Genomic DNA, 21160 nt, shown 5'->3' on the forward strand with positions numbered 1-21160 from the left:
CTTGTGATCTAAATGCTGGGAAGAGCCTTCAGAGCAGTTGTGATTTCTCATCAGACGAGGCTCACAATCCCATTTGGTTGATTTTCACATAAAATAAGAGCGAGGCCGTGGCTGTGGGTAAGGCACAGGACTTGAAGGAATTCTAGGCTCAATTCCCACTTTGCTACTGATTCTCTGCATGATGCTGGGTGAGTCATCTAAACTCTGCTAGTCAGCCCCTCATTTGTAAATTAAGGACAATAATAATTTCCTGGTCTTGCTGTATTTTCAGTTTGGAAGCTCAGAGGGATGCACACTGTTTCCTACTTCACGTTTAATTTGCACATAGTGCAGTGTGACCACAGTCTTGCTAGCAGGCCTTAGATGTTACTGCTGCACAAATAAGCCATAAAGTAACATGGAAGCAACAGCAAATTTACTGCAACCAGCTTCAAACAATAGGTGAGCTGTTTTCAGTCGTAAAAAAGCAGAAAAAAAGTTCACTTCTGCTAGGTCACGTACATAACTATTTTCACATTGCTGGGACAAGGATTTGACCTGGGCTGTGTGGTTTCTAATCCCAGCTCCAAAACTGGCTGTCTGACTATCTGAACAATTCAGCCCTATGTTATAACCAAAAAAAAAAAAAAAAAGAAGAAGAAGAATTTTATGGCTTAAAACACTCCAAAGCATTATCTGAAATGAAAATTATTTCTAGGAAACTAAGTCCAGGAAAACGTACTCACACATTCTCAGACATAACATGCAACCCCTTTTAAAATACCTGTGACTGAGCATTTAGTGCTTGTGAAATCCTGGATGGAAAATACTGTCTTGTATCCAAAAAGATACTTAGATGAGAGGGAAGACAAACCTTCGCCATCCCACATGCCCCTAAGTCTTCCTCCAGCCCCTGGCCTCCTCGAGGAGATTCCCAACCAGAGGTCCTCTGGGAGCCACCATTTATGGTTTTAGCGAGATGACGACACATCCACAAAGAACCCCCCTGAGACAAGCCAAGTCTTTCATGTGGGGAAGGTCACACTTTCAATTCCTAATGACCTGAGTTAGCTATGGACTAATCATAGAATGGCTTGGGTTGGAAAAGACCTCAGAGATCATCTAGTTCCTACCCCCTGCCACGGGAAGGGTTGTCAAAGTCCTGATGGCTCATTATCAATACTTCAGCCACTTCAGTCCGCAGAGAGTTTGGTTTGGACACATCAATTTGTCACGAATGAGCTGGATTCTCTTTGAACTGCTTCTCAATTAAAAAGATTTACTCCACATGCAATTATGAGCTATTAACTTTTGTAGGCTTGACTATTAGTCTCATCATTGTCCAGGGTCTTTTCAAAAGGAGGCCGAGCTGTGCTATCCGTTTGTACAGTGTCTACCACAGGAAGGGCCCTATTGCAACACAAGAAATGACTACAAACTTCACAGAATAATATTTTCATGGATACATTCATTTTTAAACACGCAGAAGGAATCTTGTAGAATACCGCCGTACTTCAGAAAGATATTTCATTATCACGTTTCACTCCTCTTCGAAGACACCAGGAAACTGTCAGCTTTCATTTTCTGACTGTTGCTTCAAAAATAATTCCATTCACGACCCAAAGCCCACGTTTGTTTCACAGCACATAGGTGATCATTGAAATACCTTTGCTAAAGTGCTAGCTTGGTACTCTGCACTTATTCTCCATTACATGACTTCTGCATCAAATCAGTTCTATTTAAAAGTAAAAAAATATGTCTAGATTGATTGCCAGCAATTCAAGCTAAATGAGGGACTTAAAAACACCGAGGTAGTCATGCTGCTTTTTACCTGCATCAGTTTGCATTTTATCACCTACAGCAACAACGGGTAATTTTATTTTTGATGTAAGGTTCAGACCACATCTGTGAAGCAGCGCTGGTCTCTGAAGTGACTGTACTTCAGAAACACTCACGATGCAAAGTCCTGTCCACTTCTAGGTGGATATGGAAAGCAAAGAAGGAAGACAAGTCTCCTGCCTCCTGGCACATGTGGGTAGCAGGTGCTCAAGGCTCAGAGGAGTACAGCCTTCCCTCATTCCTGACGGCTACATCTGCTTGATCTTCATTAAGAGATGCATGCTCCAGACTTTGTGAGACTAAGATCTCTGGCACAAAAAGATATGGGTGCTTGGCTTTCCAAAACATTTTCCCCACAGTTACTGCAGGGTAGGACGTGGATGATATCAACAGCAGGAAGAACCAAATTTTTGCACCCATTTAACCCTTTTAAATGCTGATAAACAACTCAGCTCACGGCCACTGCACAGCACTGTTTCTTGTGCCTTTGGAGATAAACGCATGCAGACATGGTATGTTTTGCTCTCCCACTATTCGCAGGTCTCCTCTTCTGCACTCTCCAGTTAGAACTATGGGGCAGCTTTAGGTTGCATTAAGACTGTGTACATTAACTGCCCAACCCCTACCTGCACATGCTGTGCAAGGGATGCTGGCAGCCACAGGACTCCCTGAGAGCAAGTTAGATGGATGTGGCAAGCACTGACAGAAGTGAGACTGAAGAAACAGGCTCTGAAAGCCATTTACCAGGGTAATTAAAGCCCCTGGGGAGCAGAGGGAGGGAGCCTCCCCTTGCGGCATGCCACAAGAGGGCAGCTGGGTGCTGATGGTGCTGCAACATGACCTCCCCGTGCAGGCTGGTCCCCGCCGCTGTACCCTGAGCACGAATGCTAGAACGTGGCTCGAGCACAAAAGATGATAACTTGAAGTACAGTGCAGAAAAGGGTCTGCGTTATATGTCTGTTCTTCCTGTTTTTGTGAGAGGTTAGATAACAGAAAATGACTGCCGGCTCATTAGTTGTTGAAAATCTAACCTACTATTTTCTGATCCAGATGTTGTTTGGATGAGGATGTCTGCTATCTTGCACCAGAAACCCTGACTTTAAACAAAAGACACGATGATGCATCACATTACATGGCAAAATCACAATACAATACAATTATGCTCTCTTAATAACAAGTTGCATCTTTTAACAATAACCTTTTCAGAAGAACCCTGCAAGATACATCGACTTTGACTTTCCTTTTCTAGTGGCAATTGAGATGGAACTAAGAGGCTACCTGAGCAGACAGAAAGGGGATGCCTCTTACAGAAATGCCTGGTGAAAACACATATGCGATACAGAATGCATTCACTTTAAAGACAGTAGAACTGTTTAGCCCACAGAGCTATGTCAAGAGACAGAGATACCACGAATGGAAGACGGCCATTCCTGCACAACCTAGTGAGCAGCATCATCTCTACCCTACAATCATATGATCATAGAATCATTTTAATTGTGACACTGCATCTCAAAGAATTGTTGGAGACGAAGGCTTCTCCATAGGGTGCACTCCTACAATCACTGCTCAGAAACAGCTCGTATCTGAGGGACTATGAGCATTAAATGCACTGCAAAAAGAGTGAAAGGGAAAAAGAAGGAGTCTGCAGAGGTGAAATATCTGCCAAAGGCCTCACAGAGGTTTGAGATGAGAAGGAAAAAAAAGACAAGCATCCTGTTTGTTGGCCTTGCTCTTCACCCTGCTCTGCATCATCACTCCCAGTGTCGAAGCTGAAACATATGACATATACATACGAGAAAACTACTTCTCCTGAACTGTTAGCTCTGAGACAAATCAAGGCCCCTTTACTGTACAAGAGCACCATTTTTGTACCTCTCTTCTCCCTATTTGCATCCCTACATTACAAGAGGAAACTGCTATGCCATCAAGTACATAAAGCTCCTTTGGTAGATCTAAGTGCCTTCAGTAGAACGCCAGAAGATTTTTCTTCCCATCAATTCGGGAAACTCCCTGTTGTAGGGAGTGACTCAGCTGGGAAACAGTCCAGAAAGCAAGAGAAGATGGGGGGCCCTGATGGCACTTTTCCAGTCTTAATCAGCACTGACTGCATGGCAATAGAGACTGATAAGCTGCCAGAAGTCTTTTCTTTCTAGGATACTTGAAATGGTGATCCAGAACAGTTGTGACCTTTGTGTGGTCTGTGTTCCATTTTAAAAAAATGCAAAATCAGGGGCTGTAGTTTCCCATGACGGCCAACAAAATATTTTGATAGATTTATCCTAATCTCCTGCAAATCTCAATTTCTCCTTCCCCATCCTTACTCAATTTCCACTCCAAGAAATTTTCTTTTCTTCCAACGTGCCTATCTGTGATCACACATTTATCAATACAAAGGGCTGTGACAGGGACAAAGCATCCATACCGGACATTGCATAACACACGTGGGAATCCCTTCTAATAAAAAGGGATTAGATTAAAGACAGCCAGCTACCACAGATCAACAACTGAATCAGCAGTAAAGAGTAGCCTAGGCTTAGGAGACTTCAATCTGCTGATTTGTCAAGGACTTCCAGAAAGCAGTCGCTCTGTAAGTCATTCCATAACCTAAGGGTTATGGAATAACCAAACAGGAGGTGATACACACCAAAGACTGGGGTTCTTAGATGCAGCATGGTAGAGTGGGCTTTCAACAAAACGGAGGAAAGCAGAATTACCAGAATTGTATGTTTAACTCCTAAAAATGCACTCTTTTTGTTCATTTGTTTAATTATGATGCTCACTGATTATACTTCTGTGATTAATCACTGCCTTGCCACTGCCAGCTAGAGGATTTCCCAGTGACTAGATCGTGCTGCTGCAGTGAGTCTAGACAACAACTGTGATCCCGCTCCTTCAAAGTGTGCTTCCAGCATGCTGCTTCTTGGCTTACCATGTTCCCTGGCTCCTCAGGAATGCAGCATGAGCCATAATATGCTACCAGCTGCACGCGCTTTGGTGACTAGTCACTGGCTACAGCAGTTTCCCAGTCTCTGAAACAACCTCCAGTAGCTTGCATTCAGGGAAGCTGCAGAGAAGTGCTGTAGTGAGCAGAGACCTGATGGAAGTGCTGGCTGGCTGCCTCCCAAACTCAGCTCACGCAGCAGCACCAGCTGGCATTGCCAGGGCAAAGAGACTTGAAGCTCTTGCTCCTCCTCTCTCCACAGGAACATCTGCCTATGCTGAAACAAGATGGCTTGATGGCAAACCGGAGATAAGGAAAGTGGAACTGCAGCAGAAAGATGGTTAAGGAAAAGACTTCAGTGTGCTGACGGGGCAAGTAAAATGACCTTTCTCCAGCCTGACAGTTCAAATGTAATTATTCCAACAAATTATTTCCATGACTTAATATAACGCCTTGCAGCTTTCTAGCAAGGTTAATTAGATTCCTCAATTCAAAACCTATCTGTTCTTAACCAACTTTTAATATGCTGAAATCCAGTTTTCTAAATTCAAACTAATAAAAGTGATTAGCTGACAGCTATCTGGTATGCTACAATTACCATGGCATTTAGACCTCAGGCAGAAGATATTTAATGCAAATCAGAGTCAATGTCTCTGCCCATTTGTCCTTTTTCTGATTATTGGATCAATGTGCCATATGAATCTTGTACAATCCAAGTTACCATGCTAAACGAATAAAGAACAGAGAATAAAGGCAGAGAGACTGGTTCAGACAGTTAACCAAAGTTGAAAGACTCCCTTTTTCCTCCTACACTTAATTTCTTCTTTCCACATGAGCACGAGGTTGCGGAGAGGCACTAGGCTGACAGCTCAGTAGATGGGTATTTAGCTCCGACAAAGCCAGAATTAGTATAAAACTCCCAGGCCTGCACTGCCATATCTGAAAGCCTCAACCACTGTGATCCCAGAGACCATTTTCCTCTGAGAGTATGTCGAGCTAAGAGGATGAGGGCAGACCACCTCTTTGATTTTATCCAACCATAAAAAGCAGTTGTGTCCCAGGACTGCTAGTTTTGTTTTGTATTTTTCTTGGAAGGTATATAATTAGTTGTGGCTACGTTTCTGAAATTGCCGCATGGGGCACAGCATGCTTAAAGCTGAGGAGTTCAGCCCAACACACCGTTTATCTGCACATCAAGAACGCCAAGGCTGGAGACTCAGGGATAATCTTCAGTGGTATAGACTGAGCGCAATTAGAAGATCCATCAGGTGCAGCTTGTAATTAAGCATCATCTGCCCAAGGATGACCAGGGTTGTTTGATTTTCACCAAGAAGCTTGCATCATGCACAATCACTCTATCTTTGATCGTGCTGCTGCTTATAACAACAACATTGGCAACATTTCCAAACGATCTGGATGCTCCTTTCCATCTCCTGTTTTCCTGCTGAATTAAGAGCTACTGGAAAGGCATTGGTCTGACCTTCCATCCGATAGCCAAATTGATGACTTAACATTGAGAGACCTTATGTTCCAATCCTCTGAGCCATGCATCCCGTTTGGATGAATAAGCTTTGATGTACCACACTCCCAAACAGAGCAGAACCATCTTAGTGATACATTATTAGTCTGCAAAACCCTAGCATTTCAGCTCCATAAATACAAGTGCTAAACAAAACTAAGGCTTCACTTCAGGAAGCAATTTCTGAACTGTGAGGAAAATTAATCACTAAAACAGCTTATCAGGGTAGGTGGTTGACTCACCATTGCTTGAAGTCTTTAAGATAAAAAGATTAGATTTTTTTTTTTAAAGTCCTGATTCAATCAAGCTTTCTGGGAGAAATTGAGGGTGGGACATTGGGCTATATAGTGGCAAGGTCCTTTCTGAACTTGGATCCTGTCAGTTTCCAAATATTCTGCTCACCCAACTTACTTATTGAGCTTATGGGAAGAATGGAGTGGGCTTCAGTCCCTGAATTGGCTCTTGCCAGTTACAGTTCTGCATTAAGAAAATGACTGTAATCAAATCTCATGCTTCAGGGCTTCAGCCATTTGCCTGAAGGGAGCAGGAAAAAGGCTTCTCCTTCTTGCCCGCCCACACTAATAGCTAAGTACATGTTATGTTTGTTTGGTTTATTGTTGCTTCCCTTTTAAAACATTAAAGAGTGAACTCAAATAAGTATGGGGCAGAGGCAAAGTCAAATGCAGCAACGCAGAAAATGCTCTTTGGTTATCCCCTCTTCAGAAAGTCGTTCTTGCTTACCCCTTAAATCCGTGCTAGTCATCAGCTTTGATGACGGTCACCATTTACAAAGACATTTTGGCTGTAAGGGTGGACACCACAGAAGGCAGAGGATACTGATGGAGAATGGGGATTGATATCTACCCCATTTCACTGAACAATGTTTATCTGATGAGAACAACTTGACCTTCTCATGTAATCAGATTCTTTTCACTGCAAAGTCCTTATTTATTAGGACCTTGGTTCCACCTGCTTTCCAATTAAACAAAATGACTGAAGTTTCTTTTAAGTCAGAAATGCTTTTGTCCAACCAAAATCTATAACCAATAGACCTACAGGGCAATCTAAATGACATTTTTAAGAAATGATGAAATGAAGGAAGACAAAAAAAGACAAAATGAATAGCTTATTCTAGCCGTTAACTATATAAATTAAAGCAGCTTGTTTCCTAACAGCAGGATACCCAAGCCTAGTAAGAAACTAAACACATGGGCAAGATGTATCAAGTATGCCCAAATCTCTTTAACGAAGGATTCATAGTCTCTAACACTTGTTTTACATAGAGATAAGACATGTATTTTAGACCTATAGTTGTCTAAGGTAATTCAGTTATGTGCTCTTTCCAAAGAAATCAGCTGATTATCTTTTTTTTTCAGGTGAGGAAGATGACGTAGATATAATGACTCAATCAGCTCAGATTTATCTTCCTCGTATTTGCTGGACCTAGTTCTGGGCTAATGGGTGTCCATATAAAACCAACCTGATTGACTCAAAATGGGTTTCTTTTTAATCTCTGCCAGCACACAGGAGCAGAATGCATTTACATTGCCAGGTTCTCTGCAAGATGCAATGAGAAGAGAAGGATGGGGCAGGTGGGCAAGAAAGTGCATGAAACCTGAATTCACCCTGGTAATCTACAGGCTGGGGACAGATGGTGTCAAAAAGAACCAAAAACTGAAAAATTCTACTTTATAACCAGAAAGACTGCAAACATACAGCAAGTGAGCACGAGATTTATGCTGAAATTACAGAGGAATTCCTATGGATGATTACACTTCCAGCCCAAGCATGGAAAGCAAATCTATCAGTACGAATGTCACTGCATTAACAATGCAGCTGTCACGCCTCCCTCCCCATCACCAAACCTGGTAAATACAGAAAGGGGCTATGGAAAGACTGATTCAACGTGACATGGCACTGCTCACCAAAGTAGTCATCAGAGGGAGGATTCTCCATGTCATACAGCATTTTCTTTGTCAGATGTTCCAGCTCATCTTCAGGCCTGAAGGCAGGAGTGCTTGACGTGGGTCCAGAGCTCGGATACCCACTCTAAAAAAAAAAAAAGAGAGAACAAACAGTTTGTGATGTGGTATAAAAGCATTCCCCTACAGTAAGAGTCTATTGACTGCTCAGCGCTGAACTTCATTGTCTTTTTGCTTTTTTTAAAACCCAAGAGATTCAGACAAGTAAACATCCCATTTAATGTAATGAAAATGGACTCCTAAAAATGTCCAGCAAAGTGCTATATATCCTATTAGAATGAGAAGAACTCTTTGCCACATAATTAGGTGTCTACCGGATAGCACACAGTAATAAATAAAGGAGAAATACTATTCCAAGGATAACTTGATACAAACATTTTCCAACACTGAAAAAAAGGCTTTGGAAGCATTTCAGTTTGGATTTGGCAAAAGCTTCCATCATTTAACAATGTAATAGAAGAGAGGCTAGAACAATCATTCCTACAGTGGCAGAGTGTATAGACAAAGACAGATAATTCCAAGCTGCTAGTTTTGTTCTCCTCTTGTTTGTTTTGACACAAATCCTGCTGTTAACACTTGCAAGAGCAGGAGCTAGCCCACACATTTTTAGTGCTAGGGATACAAAGGTTTTAATATGCGCTTAAAAACCGGGACCTCTTGGCCTTCACGTGCTAACAGCTGGCATAACATATTTAAAGCCCATCTCAGTGAGCTCTCTCCCTGGAAAACAGCAGTACTACAGGCATATTTTGGGAAGCACAGAAATAGTCACATGCATGAGTTTCTTAGAAGAAGCTAAGTTTGGTGTCTGCAGTGAGAAACTCGGTCATTTCAGGATTAAAAACATGCTGACATCAGTTTTCCTTGTGTGCACTGCTTTCCTGAAAGACTTGCATGGGAAAAGTAACTTATTTATGAAATGCAGTATGTGAATAAAGGAAGGGATTTAATCGATTGCTATTTTCATCAAAAATTGGACCTTATATAAGAAACTTCTGAATGACAGACTATAAGGAAGCACTTTTCCACGCTCCTTACCTATTTAAATGGGAAGAAAAAGATCACTGGAGAAACATCACACCTCTATCCAGCTTATAAAGACTACATCTGACACAATGAATTCTTATAATGCCAGTCATGTTCAACAGAGGACAGCAGCTTTAAAACACTGCAAGAGAATTAACTAAATGTTTTTACTCTTTTTTCTTTCAGGCAAGAGGGAAATTTCAGTAATACTTCAATCATCCACTCCAAGAAACCAAACACTTGCATGTTCCTGACCTCGTTGTATTTGTTTTTCTAGGGCCTGTGCTAAGCCATGTTCCATCCCCTCTCTTTCTTGTTGACCTGACCTCCCTCACTCATGTAGCACCCATGAATGCAGTAGCATGACTGCACTTCTTGGAAGTGCTGGATTTGCTGCGCACACATGATAGGACAGTGGTACCTCCTGCTACCTATTGCTTGCTCTCTAATGGAGCAGCAGTGCACACAGAATTGGGTGGCATGGTTCTCCTGGAAGAAAGAGCACCTGGAAAAAGCCTCAGGTTGGATTAACTTCCCTGGAAGGCTATGCAAGATCTGCTTGCCATATATCCAGCATCCCTACCTGAGGATACAGATCGAAAATACATTCAGGTTTTCCCATAGATATTCTGATTTTCTGCCGAGGAGTTTTTTTTCTGAGCAATATTCACTGAGTTTCTGCACTTGTCCAGGATTTCTATATGCCCAGCAGTTGTTCTGAGTAAGTTGCTGAACATCTGCTAATCCTGAATGTCTGCACATAGCTCAACAAACGCTCTTGCACAAAAGCAACCACACTGTGTTTGGGTTACCACAACTTATTTTTTTAAATGGAGAGACAGGCTTGTATGGTGCACAGGACGTACATTTCAAAGTCACATAAGTGCCACCCTTGTGGGATATTTCATCTTGGTGTGGGTAAGGTCATTCACTTGACAAAGAATTCCAGAGCCAGGTACTTAACCCAGCAGAACCAGATGCCCTTGGCCGGTGTTTTGTGGCTGGTCTTAGAAGGCTAATTGACAATTGCTTCATTAGGAAATAATAAATAACGTAACCCTAAAAAAAAAAAAAGTTCATTAATAAGGCAATTAAGGCTGCCAAAAACAAAGTATTTAATCTTGGAAGAACCACATTTTTCCTTTGCTGTCTTGTTCCTGAGAGCTGACCATGAATCTTGCCTGAACATACATTTTAACACGGCAAGAGCAGCCAAGGATTTATTAGCTTGAAAAACCAATCTAGCATCTGAGCATCTTAAAATATCATTTTATCCTCTTTCAGTTTCCGGGCAAAATGGAATGAATGACCAGTGCTGTCCTGTGAAGGAATTCAGACCTATCACAGAGGATGGCATGGCTGTGGGGCCTGTGCCTCTCCTTCACGCCAGCCTCCACATCTCTGGAGCAGGAGGCTGCTCATGTCTGCTTCAGAAAGGGCTCTGGCTGTGCCATTTAAAATGAAAGATCCAAATCTGCAGACTTTCTCTAGTTTGGGAGACCACGCATCCTCACACACACAATAAAAGGGCTGCTCTCATATTTTATCTACGTTACACTTTTTCAGATTGGGCAGATCTCTTATCCAGTACTCAACATCAGCAAAAACAACACACACCAACCACAATGTTAGGAGACACTTTAACTTATTTTGACTAAAATGCTACGCTTTTTTGACCAACATTTAAGCAATGCTAGGCACATCTTTTTTCTCCTTGCATGGCACATGCTGACTCTGTGCCTCCAGGAAAACGCATTTCATGCATATGAACATGCTGTTGAGTTTGCTGGGGCACGCACGCACACATAGAAAAGTGTATCCTAAGTGGATCTAGAATGCTTGTTTCAGCAAAACAGTTTCCTTCCTCCTCCTTTGTTAGGCCATGGTAAAAATATAATTCTGGCTTTCCTTACAAAACAGTTGTGTTGTTGTTTATTAAACTTCCTCTGTTTTCTCCCGATCTGTACCATGATCAAGGCTGTCTAGAAATACAATTTACTGCTTAATCTGCCACAATCATCTTCATGCATTCTCCTTTCTCCACAATGCTTCAGTGTACACTGCACCTGAGACACAGAGAGCTCAAAGCTGCGCTCTGTGCTGAGTGGCCTCCCAGACCCTCTGAGCATCCCAGCAACATCGGAGATGATAAAGTGGCCCAAGAAAATGGAAAAGAGCCCTGATCTACAGAGAGGGATTGTGCTTTAGAAGCACTTGAGTATTATTTTTCACTGTTCCCATCAAATATGGAGCAGCTTTGGGAAGAGCATGACAAATGCAGTTGTGCTTGCAGATGCAAATGCATTTACAAATAGATGGACTAGGAACTGCCAGCATTCCTAGGGTTAAACTCCATGGCAGAAAATATCTTCATGTTACAAACAAAAGGAAGTGAGTTAATCGCTTGTGCCACTCCAAGCAGTGCAACAACATCTGGTTCATCTTCCTCATTAAAAGTTCAGTTCCTAAAAAGCCAGGTCAAAAGAAGCAGTCACGTGGAATTGCTGCACAATTACTTTGGTACATGGAGTTGAAACTTCAGCGCTTCTCTGGTATGTGCTCTGTACTCCAGACCTCACTGGTAAGCAGATGCCTCTGGTGGTCTGGCTGCCCAGACAAAAGGAGCTCTGGAAGGAGTGGGCTGCGTTGCCCAACATGAACTTTCCCCATCCACATACAACTTTTCACCCAAATGGGTAAAAATGCCAGTACAAAACCTGCAAAGACATCTGAGGATGATGCTACCATGAATGTACCATCATTCAGAGTACACGGTATGCGGTCATTTCTCTTGTCCATTTGCAAATGCTGCAGAAGTTTTTTCTCTTGGAGAGAAAATCACTTCAATTATGTGTTCCCAATTACAGAAACGTGGAAATTATCTTCTTTTCAGAAGGTAGAATTAGCCCAATTTGGAATTGAAAAGCAGCCAGAAACATCTCACACTGATACTTACTTTCCATTTCATTTTTTTCTACTTGTTCATCTGCACGAAGTTAGCACTTTCCTTTCACTTCGCTCACCAGAACTCGTCGTCAGTTAAATAAACAGTTAAAGAACATCTTTGCTCATTTTTTATTCAGCGGCCTGACAAAGACCATACTTTTTCATTTAAGTTATTGACTGTCCAAAACAATCGCAAACTTTGAGACCAAAAAATTCAGCATGGTGCCGCATCTCTCCTACGAGCTCAGCTCCCAAACAAATAACGATTGCCTGCAGCTGTAATTCAGTCTATAATTAAGGCCAACTGAACCCTCTTACAGATGAGACGCGCTGGAAAAGAAATATTTTAATTCTTGATTTATTTTCCCAGTGAAAAGTCACAGCTGCCTGAGTACATACAGATTCCTGAAAAGACCCTTCTGCCTAGATTCCTGCCACACGCACATTGCTGGCCTTACTCCTGCTCGGAGAATAATTCGGCAAGTCCCTCCGAGGAAGCTGCCCTGAAAGAGGGGATATCCACCAACCTCTGCAACCTCCTGCCCACGAGTGGCCTGAAATTACAAGTTTTTGGGCATCTGGGAGAGCGGCCTCCCCTGGGACAGGCCAGAGTAGGTCAAACCATCGGTGCCCCCACAGCCACCACTTCCCAGAGCAAACCAGTAATCCAGAGCGGGCAGCTCTGGCAGCGGAGCCCTCATTTATTAAACAGTGGCATGCTTTGAAATAGGGCAGTTTTGTAACTGCTCCAAAGCTCGAGAGGATATTTTCCTTTATTTTTAAACTTCATTATTGTAACTCTATCCTCACTTGGTTATCTACGCGCATTCCCAGTCTTATTCAAATCCTGCTAAGCTCCAATTTTCAACGATCTCTTGTGGCAGCGTTACACAAAATATGTGCAATAATAATAATAGTAAATTAGATATTTCTGTTTTAAGTTCACAGCCTGCAATTTTGGCAAAAAGCCCCTTTTTTTTCTACACTTGAAATAGGGATGCAGACAGGTGGAAGGGGAGGTATCTTGTCTGTAAAATCAAGACAGTAGAGCCAGAATGCTTATTTTGACTATCTGGAAACCAGCTTTTAGCTTGTAGTCATGAAAACAAAGCGTTGGCCTCTGGATTTACTGAATTAAATAGAATCACCATATATATACACACACACACTAACTACTCTGCAAAATGGGCTTAATGATATTTCTCTGTCAATTATTCAGTGCTCACAAAGTTCTCCAAGCTTCTGTGATGTCTTTTAGTAATGGTCAAGCTCACTAATAAACAAGCGTGACTGTTTTGTCCTTGGATTGTTTACATTCTTTTCTATGCAAACATACTAAATAGCTTTTCTTGCTAATCTTCACATTCTCACTTACGATTTGAACCTGGAAGAGCTGGTTGTCTCTGCCAGGTGTTACAGAAGTTGGATGAGCTGTAAACAACACTAGCTGGTGCTCTGAGCGTGACTGCGTTAAATGACAGCTTCCACTTCTACTGCGGAGAGTCATTGTTTCTGCTGGACACTGTGGTTTGTTTACAGTGCTCAGGGTGAACAGGAGATGAGCAAGACTTTTATGGAGCAACACTAGCTGTTTCTAATTAGAAAATGCAAAACAAACAAATCTCCAAGTAATACATATTTGTTATCTCAGGAAACAGCAGATTGAAACTACATTTCAAATAAGAACGCCTATAAAATGCTACATTTTAATGTCTCATTGCTGCTTAAATGTATATACAGAAACAATTGTAGCAGTGCCTGATCTTGCTTGGGGCCTCTTGGCTCTACCATTACATAAACACGCTTTACTTGTCAAGGCTTATCTCATACAAAAAGAAGAGTGGATTGTTTTGTTGTTGTTGTTGTTGTCTTGTTTCTCCTATTAACCCCACTTACTTTGGCAGGACACATTTCAGTAACCACGAATTTGAGGCACAAGCTGGATGGTACCGTTGTGATTGGGAATGAAGCATCACCACTATATGAATATATGGGTAAGGCAAACGCATCGTATTAGCCCTAAGTTTTTGGTTGTAAGACCTTGTTCTGCTTCACAAAACTACATCAGGAAGCCCTGTGATTGCTCTCTTATTTGTTTCAAGATTGAAGGCCTTATTCTGCTTTAGCTGCTTGCCTTGCCACATCTCTCTGGGCTCAGAATCAAGCACTCTCTCATTCCCATGTATCACCACCAGCACTAAAGACATAACGCACTCATCAGCTCCCCTTGTCTTTACATCATTATAATGTAGGCTTTCACTGGCTGCCTTCAAAACATTAATTAATTGAACATTATATTTCCTGCTATCAGCAGGTCAAAATCCACATTTTAGAGTAGGAACCATAAGCATCCACGGGAGAAGAGAGTCTCAAAGCCTCAGTTCCAAGCATGGAGAAGTGCTGCAGATGGGTTTGAATTCAGTTCTTGTTGACTATACACCTTGGGACATTTAATGCCCTCTAGGGCTTCTTGCCTGGGGACATGACGTGCAGAACTCCCTTCTGTAAATCCAGGTGGGTACTATTGAAAGATGTGGGCAACTCTGGTCACAGCAAGTGGCTCCTCTGACTGGGCTCATGGGCTCCCAAACCAACCAAGCCACATTTCTATCTCAATGGAGAAGTACCAAAGCACCTGGTGAAAGTGAGAACGCTCCCAAATTCATAACAATAAAAAAGATGTTTGCTCACGCAGTACATTACTTGCTTGGACAATTCACTGCCACAATAAAACGACTGACACTAAGTACACTCTTTCATAAATGTACCCCTCCAGAAGCAACCCTAAAGCACGAGGAGTCAACTGAGATTGGCTCCGTCTGAAGTTTTTCATTTGCAAAGCATTTCACAAAGGCAGAGCTCAACCACTCTGACAGACAATGAAGAATGACACCACACAACAGGCGTGCACACCCCCACGGTGCGCTGCCTTCCTTCCCCGGTGGACCACAGCGACGAGGGAGCTCACCGCCATTCCCCATGCGGTGATGGGGGTTTGACGGGGTGCCTGGGCTGTGAGCACCACCTGCTCTGTGGTTCAGGTTCGTCGCCTCCTGAAAAAATTGGCTGTCCCAGCTGCAGGGCCTTATCAGGTAACAAAAACAGAAGTGCTGGGGCATCACTTGTTTCAAAAGAAAAATAAATCTCACCATTTTAATGGGACTAATTTTGCATGTGAAACTTGCATTCATACTGTATTAACAGTTTAAATATAGCTTTCTTGCCAGATGCCTGAATATGCTAGAAAAGATACTTAAAATATGCAAATGGGTTTCTGTTTTAATACACAAAGAAAGTTAAAATCACATCACTTTCCATCATCAAGACAGGTTTCAATCTAAGTTTTTTTCATGTGAAAACTATAACAGCAAACAAATGGTTAACCAAATGCATTTAACCCACTATCTGGAGTCTCACTTTTAGTCAACTGTGACATGGGCCATTACACTTCCCAGGACAGCAGTGACTTAAATGAAGACTACATATTTTGCTTAACACTCAAAGATTATATATAAATTACAGTAAAAAAAAAAAAAAAAAAAAGATTCTTAGGCTGGAGCAGGCACTTGGTTCATCATCTACAGGCTTGGAGGGCAGGATTCCTGAAATTTATCTTCTGCAATATTCTTAACCAGTCTGATCCTGCACCCTGCTGTTTTAAATGTTCTTCATAACGCTTGGCTGTCTCAAGAGAGTTTGAGAGTCTCAATGAACTCATGATTACAAAATGCTTTGAGATCCCTGAATGAAAGATGCTGAATGGGTACAAATTATGACTATTGTTAATTATCTTTGGTTGCCAAGTTGTGTCTTCTTCCACTCACATGTCTACATTTTGTCTTGTAAGATTATGTCTTCAAAAGAAACACAGCTCTCCCAACACACCCCTCCATTGCCCAGGAGGTGTTTTGTTATACAAATAAAAGCTATAAGAATAATATTAGCTAAAACAATACTGTGGCAAAAGCAAATTATATTCCTGCTGGCCTCAGAAACGCCTTCCTTCTGTCAGAACAAGAAGATTTTTCTATTTTACTCATGTTCTGATCCCAGAATCATGTTCTCTTTTCCTCCTGTGCAGCTGCTTTCTTCTTAAGAGAGTTTGCTGTTTTCCTTTTAGGTTTGCACAGACTATTTCTTGAAATAGCTACTGTATGATCCCAAGCCCTTTAGCAACATGAGTAGAAATTCCTTTGGAAAGCAGATGGGGAGCTACAAAGACATCAGAGAGGGTGAGCACAGAGTATGAGCTTTCACTTGACTTTCAGCCTCTCAAGTGACTGAGCCAAAGGAGAGGAGGCCGAAACTTGACAGACAGTCCAGACATCTGGATGCTGCCCAGGCCATATAACTGTCTCACTCCTCAGCTGAACCATGCTTCAAGTGTAATAAAACCTATCCAAAATGACACCGTTTCTAGCGATGGAAGAGAAAAGAGAATTTGCAAGTAATAATGAGAAGACTGCTATTCTAAAATCAATAATAATAATGAGAAGACTGTTATTCTTCAAAATCAAAGGAGAACTCATTTGCTTGCACCTCAAGATACTGTGGTGAAAGACTGTAGAGTATTAAAAGGGTAGTGATACGGCTCAAGACAATATGTAAAGCAAAAAAGAAGAGAATTCATTCTCTAATTTCTGCCTCAATTAGTGTGTCTCTGTATTTCATACCATCCATGTGGATGGCTTTGTTGCTGAACTGCATTATCCTACAGCTCTATGGCATTTAAAACGATTAATTCTCCACACGAAGAGCCCTCTCCAGGTACCTCGAGGTTGCCTGAATCCCAGCCATCAAACACCATGTCAAGCACCATTTGCAATGACCATTTCCAATTTAATTCATGAAGAACAATCTCACTGTACACGATCAGTAGCTCACAGAGCTTCACTAATACCACCTGCCAGCAAGTCCTGGCCTCTCTGCATCTCTGGACCAATCTACGACAAAATTACCTGACTGCAGCTGATAGTAATGACTGGCAATTAAAAGCTTTTCAAAGATCCCTCTCACTTCTGGTGAAACAGAGATGTCCATCAGAAGTGGACAGTTTGCTTGCAGACATAATGCTTCTTACTCATGTTAGGGACAAGGAAAGTGTATAACAGCAAGGCATTAGATGTACTTGCATATGCCCACAACACCAAGCACTGTCAGGCAGGAGCTATGACACAGTGGCAGCAAGGACTAAACAGTTTCATTGGGAGTAGAGGGAGTAATAGAAGAGAAAAGAAGCTGGAGAGAGCAAAAGGCTGCAGCCCCTCACGAATATCAATAGCCTGAGCAGGAGTGCTCTAGAAGGGACCTGTGTATGCTTTAGTATTAATTACCCCAGGATAATCAGAAATAACATTTTCAGAACAAAGCAGTGCCAAATTCCATACTGCTCTTGGGGAAAAAGGCCAGGGCAAATGCCTGTCATCTAGATTAACATTTATTTCGCCCAATGTACTTATGAAAATGATCTCTCATTTGGCTCACAGCAGTAGAAATTTCTCAACAAAGTCATAATTCTCCTGTAGTACAGTCCAGGGCAGTTAAGTATTACTCAGATAAAAGCCTCAAGTCTCCCTTGAAACACTGTCTGTGCTCAGGAATTTCCCACACTTGGTGGGAGGTAGGAACCAAGGATCGATTTGCCCTTGGACAGAGGCACAGGCTGAGGACCCTGCTTGTCCCATCTGGTGGTCAAATCATGGCAGGAAGGCAAAGAAGAAAGGGCTATGGGCTATTGGAAAATGCTGCAGGATGTTTCAACGTGAGTATTAAATATTCAAAAGGTCTAAAGCTTGTCCTTGCAACCTGCAGGCAGAGGAGCAAAGATGCGAGTCGGCTGTGCTGTTGTGATCCTGCTGGCAGAGGGAGGAGAGGGTCACTGGAGCAGAGCCTCAGGAGCTGTAAGGTCAAGGTCAGAGCTAGACTGAGGAGCCAGGGAAAAAAAAATAACCTTTTCCAACACCAAAATAACAGTTTTAAGAGGCAGAACTTCAAAGGAAAGAGAGAAGTGGAAAGATAATCAGAAGGTAGTGTACAGTAGGGGACCTGAGACAGACCTTACTGTTGGAGGAGAAGAAGAAAGTGCAAGCTGGCTAGGAATTCCAGGGCTGGGAAGAGCCCACAGAGGGTGAGCTGTGTGCAGTCAGTCCATGAAGGAGAGTGTTTTACAGAGGACGAATGTGCAATAGAGCAGGATGAAATGGAAGGATGGAGTCACAGCATCCTCAGAACAGGGAATAAGCAGGAAAGCAAGAGCAAGTGTGAGGTATCAGCATCAGCTTGATTTTACTGAACCAGCTTGCCCATGCAAGAACTATCCAATGCTTACTAAAGCCCCACAGTTTCAGCCTATGGGATGCTACTGGACACACGCGTGTGGTTTTGCTGGGATAGCAGGCTACACTCAGATCTCAGCTACACCTCAACCTCACCTGGCTCCCGCAAAGAAGGGCTATATGGGGTTCAAATGGCACACGTTCCCCCCCTTTGCTTCCCCTGATGCACCTACCACATGATGCCATATCCATCATGTGCCCAGCATGCTCTTCAAATGTAAAACTACTCTGTGGTCACAGTACTCCCAAAGGTAAGTGCATGCATACTTTTCTGTGGTGATTGTGCTCTGCCCTGCACAAGTACCTATGGCCTCCAAGCCAGATTCAGAATGAATGAAGAGCAAGGAGTTCAGAATGAAGAGCAAGGAGAAGAAATTTACAGCTCAGTGCTGGAGCCAGAAGGGGATGCAGGGCTCCTTGGATTCAGACCATTTTCTCTGGTCCCCTGCTTTGCCATTGGCCTCTTAAATAACCCCAAGATCTTGGCAGCCAAACAGGCTGTGCACTAAGGGAAGGAATCTGAATTTCCCCAGCTGCAGCCTCTAAGACTGCTGCCAGCCTGAGGGCACAGCCGCTGCACTGACTTACAGACCTAATGATCTGCGCTGTTCAAGGCATCAAATGCTTGAAGAAACTCGCCCTGCTCAGAAGGCCATGCTCTAGCTGTATTTCTGCGCTGTCTTTCGTGCCAGGCTGGGGTTGACTTTGAGGAGGTCAGGAAGAGCCTGATGACTCAATAAATAAGAGACACTTGAGAGAGTTAGCAGAACTGACAGCTCAACAAGATCCATGTTTAGCTGTCAAAACATTCCTCCATGTACAGAGATGCAGCATAGAAGGCTGTCCACATCCCTTCTGGGCTAGAGACGAACTTATCTCGCTAATTGGTCAAGCAGTACTTTGTGCAGACTGGAGTGAACTGAAAGAGGCGGTGGCGTGTGCAATTAGAGCTGAGGAGGCCGAGGGCTGTGGCAGGACACAGCATCGCGTCTGGACCACTTTGATGCATTAAAAAGATCGCTTTGTCCGTGAAACGTTTTCATGTCCTGCTCAACCACAACAACAGCAGCAGGCCCCTTCTGTTTGTTAATGATTAAGCAGCTCACAGGTTGACTGAGCAAAGGCTGAAGGGGAAAAACAAAGAGATATATATAATTCTGCTTACAGAATTTACTTGTAAAGGATGGGCTAGACTTTCAGACAGTGCAAATCAGAGCCGCTCCAGGGAACTCGCTGATTTACACAGCAGCAGAGGGTCTAGCTCAGTGTGCCAATGTGAGCAATGGACTCAGGTGTACATCGGCTGAGAGGCACTATTTGAGTCAACAAGGCAATGCAGGGAGAAAACCTGCTCCCAGGCTGCCAGACCAAAAGCAAGCACTACAGGCTAAGACCCCACACTCTCAGGGGATATGGGTGATTGAAACTTGCTTCCTTGCAGGTGATAGATACTCTAGGGCCTACTTAGTTCACGTCCCTTTTGCTAACCACGGTGCCCCTTCAGTCTGGCTTTCATGAACTCCTGCTACTATTTCTCTGCTCAGACTAACCTGGTCTTCGGGGCTTCTTCTTGCTCCTTTTGAGGGGTCGGTTACCCCTTGGAGCAGGTCTCACAGCAAGTGCGCCTCCTCCACTTTCCTCTTCACCTACCCTCAATCCCAATGGTCGAGTAAATTTCAAAAACGTATCTAAAAACTTTGTGAACCTCAAATACTTTGCAGACACCTCCCTCTTCCTTTCTTTCCCAAACTATGTAATATGCTGTTCGTATTCCCTTCCTGTCCCTCTGCATTTGTTTTATACTATTACACAGGGCACTCATACATCCTCCTTTTGCTGGACACGTCTGAAAACCACCTGGGCATTTTAGAGCATTTGCAGCGTGGAGGAGGAGAAAAAGTGAGGACAGCAAAGCACTGGAAGAGACTGCTTGTGGAGAAGCTGTAATTTCCATCACAGAGGCTTTTCTGAGTAGGAGCAAATATTTCTGAAGAACGGCTCAGGCAGAGCTGATCCCGTCTCTGAGCAGCAGACAGATCTTCAAGTGAGCTCCAGCCTTATTGCTTATGCTTCTGTGACTGTGATAACAGTTGTGACAGGTTCTGCATGGAGTTAAGCAAAGCCAGCTGAAGGCCCTATGGATCATCTTCAGGGCTGAAGTTGCTTAACAGAAAGGAAGCTCACGTGTGAAGTTGTTTTATAGCTTTGTTCCAGACTCTAAATCAAAGAAACTTTGCTCAGAACTTGCAAGACAGAGAAGCTGGGTCCCAAACAGGCACAGTGCCTGTCCTTTCACCAGTTCCAAAATGTTCCATCTCCAGCTTAAATTCCAAGTACACGAGGTAGCTCACATCCAGAGGACACACCTCGTGGGCTGTAAGCTTGAGTTACACAAATTGAGAGTTTTGTCCAGGCTCCTGGAAATGCTCACCTGGCACTCGGTGATGAATCCCCATTGGAACATCACTGGGCACAGCAAGCCTGGCCAGGAGCAGAGAAACAGCAAGCAGAGAGGCATTTGGTAAATCAAGAGGTGCCCCAGACAGCAAAAAAAGTACCATGTGTCTGCTATGCAAAGACCCACGTGTGCCTG

The 21160-nt window shown here is 43.0% G+C and overlaps 1 protein-coding gene across 10 annotated transcripts in view; it reads right to left on the reverse strand.

The window, feature by feature from the left end:
* LPP (LIM domain containing preferred translocation partner in lipoma) overlaps positions 1-21160 on the reverse strand; it is a 318284-nt gene that overhangs the window by 75641 nt on the left and 221483 nt on the right. For all 10 annotated transcript variants that reach the window (XM_046898474.1, XM_015291433.4, XM_046898475.1 and 7 more), the window contains one exon: positions 8204-8327. In XM_046898474.1, coding sequence (XP_046754430.1) covers positions 8204-8327 — 124 coding nt within the window. The remainder of the gene's footprint in view (positions 1-8203; positions 8328-21160) is intronic.

This window comes from Gallus gallus, chromosome 9 (genome assembly GCF_016699485.2).
Source record: "Gallus gallus isolate bGalGal1 chromosome 9, bGalGal1.mat.broiler.GRCg7b, whole genome shotgun sequence".
Classification (NCBI taxonomy): domain Eukaryota; kingdom Metazoa; phylum Chordata; class Aves; order Galliformes; family Phasianidae; genus Gallus; species Gallus gallus.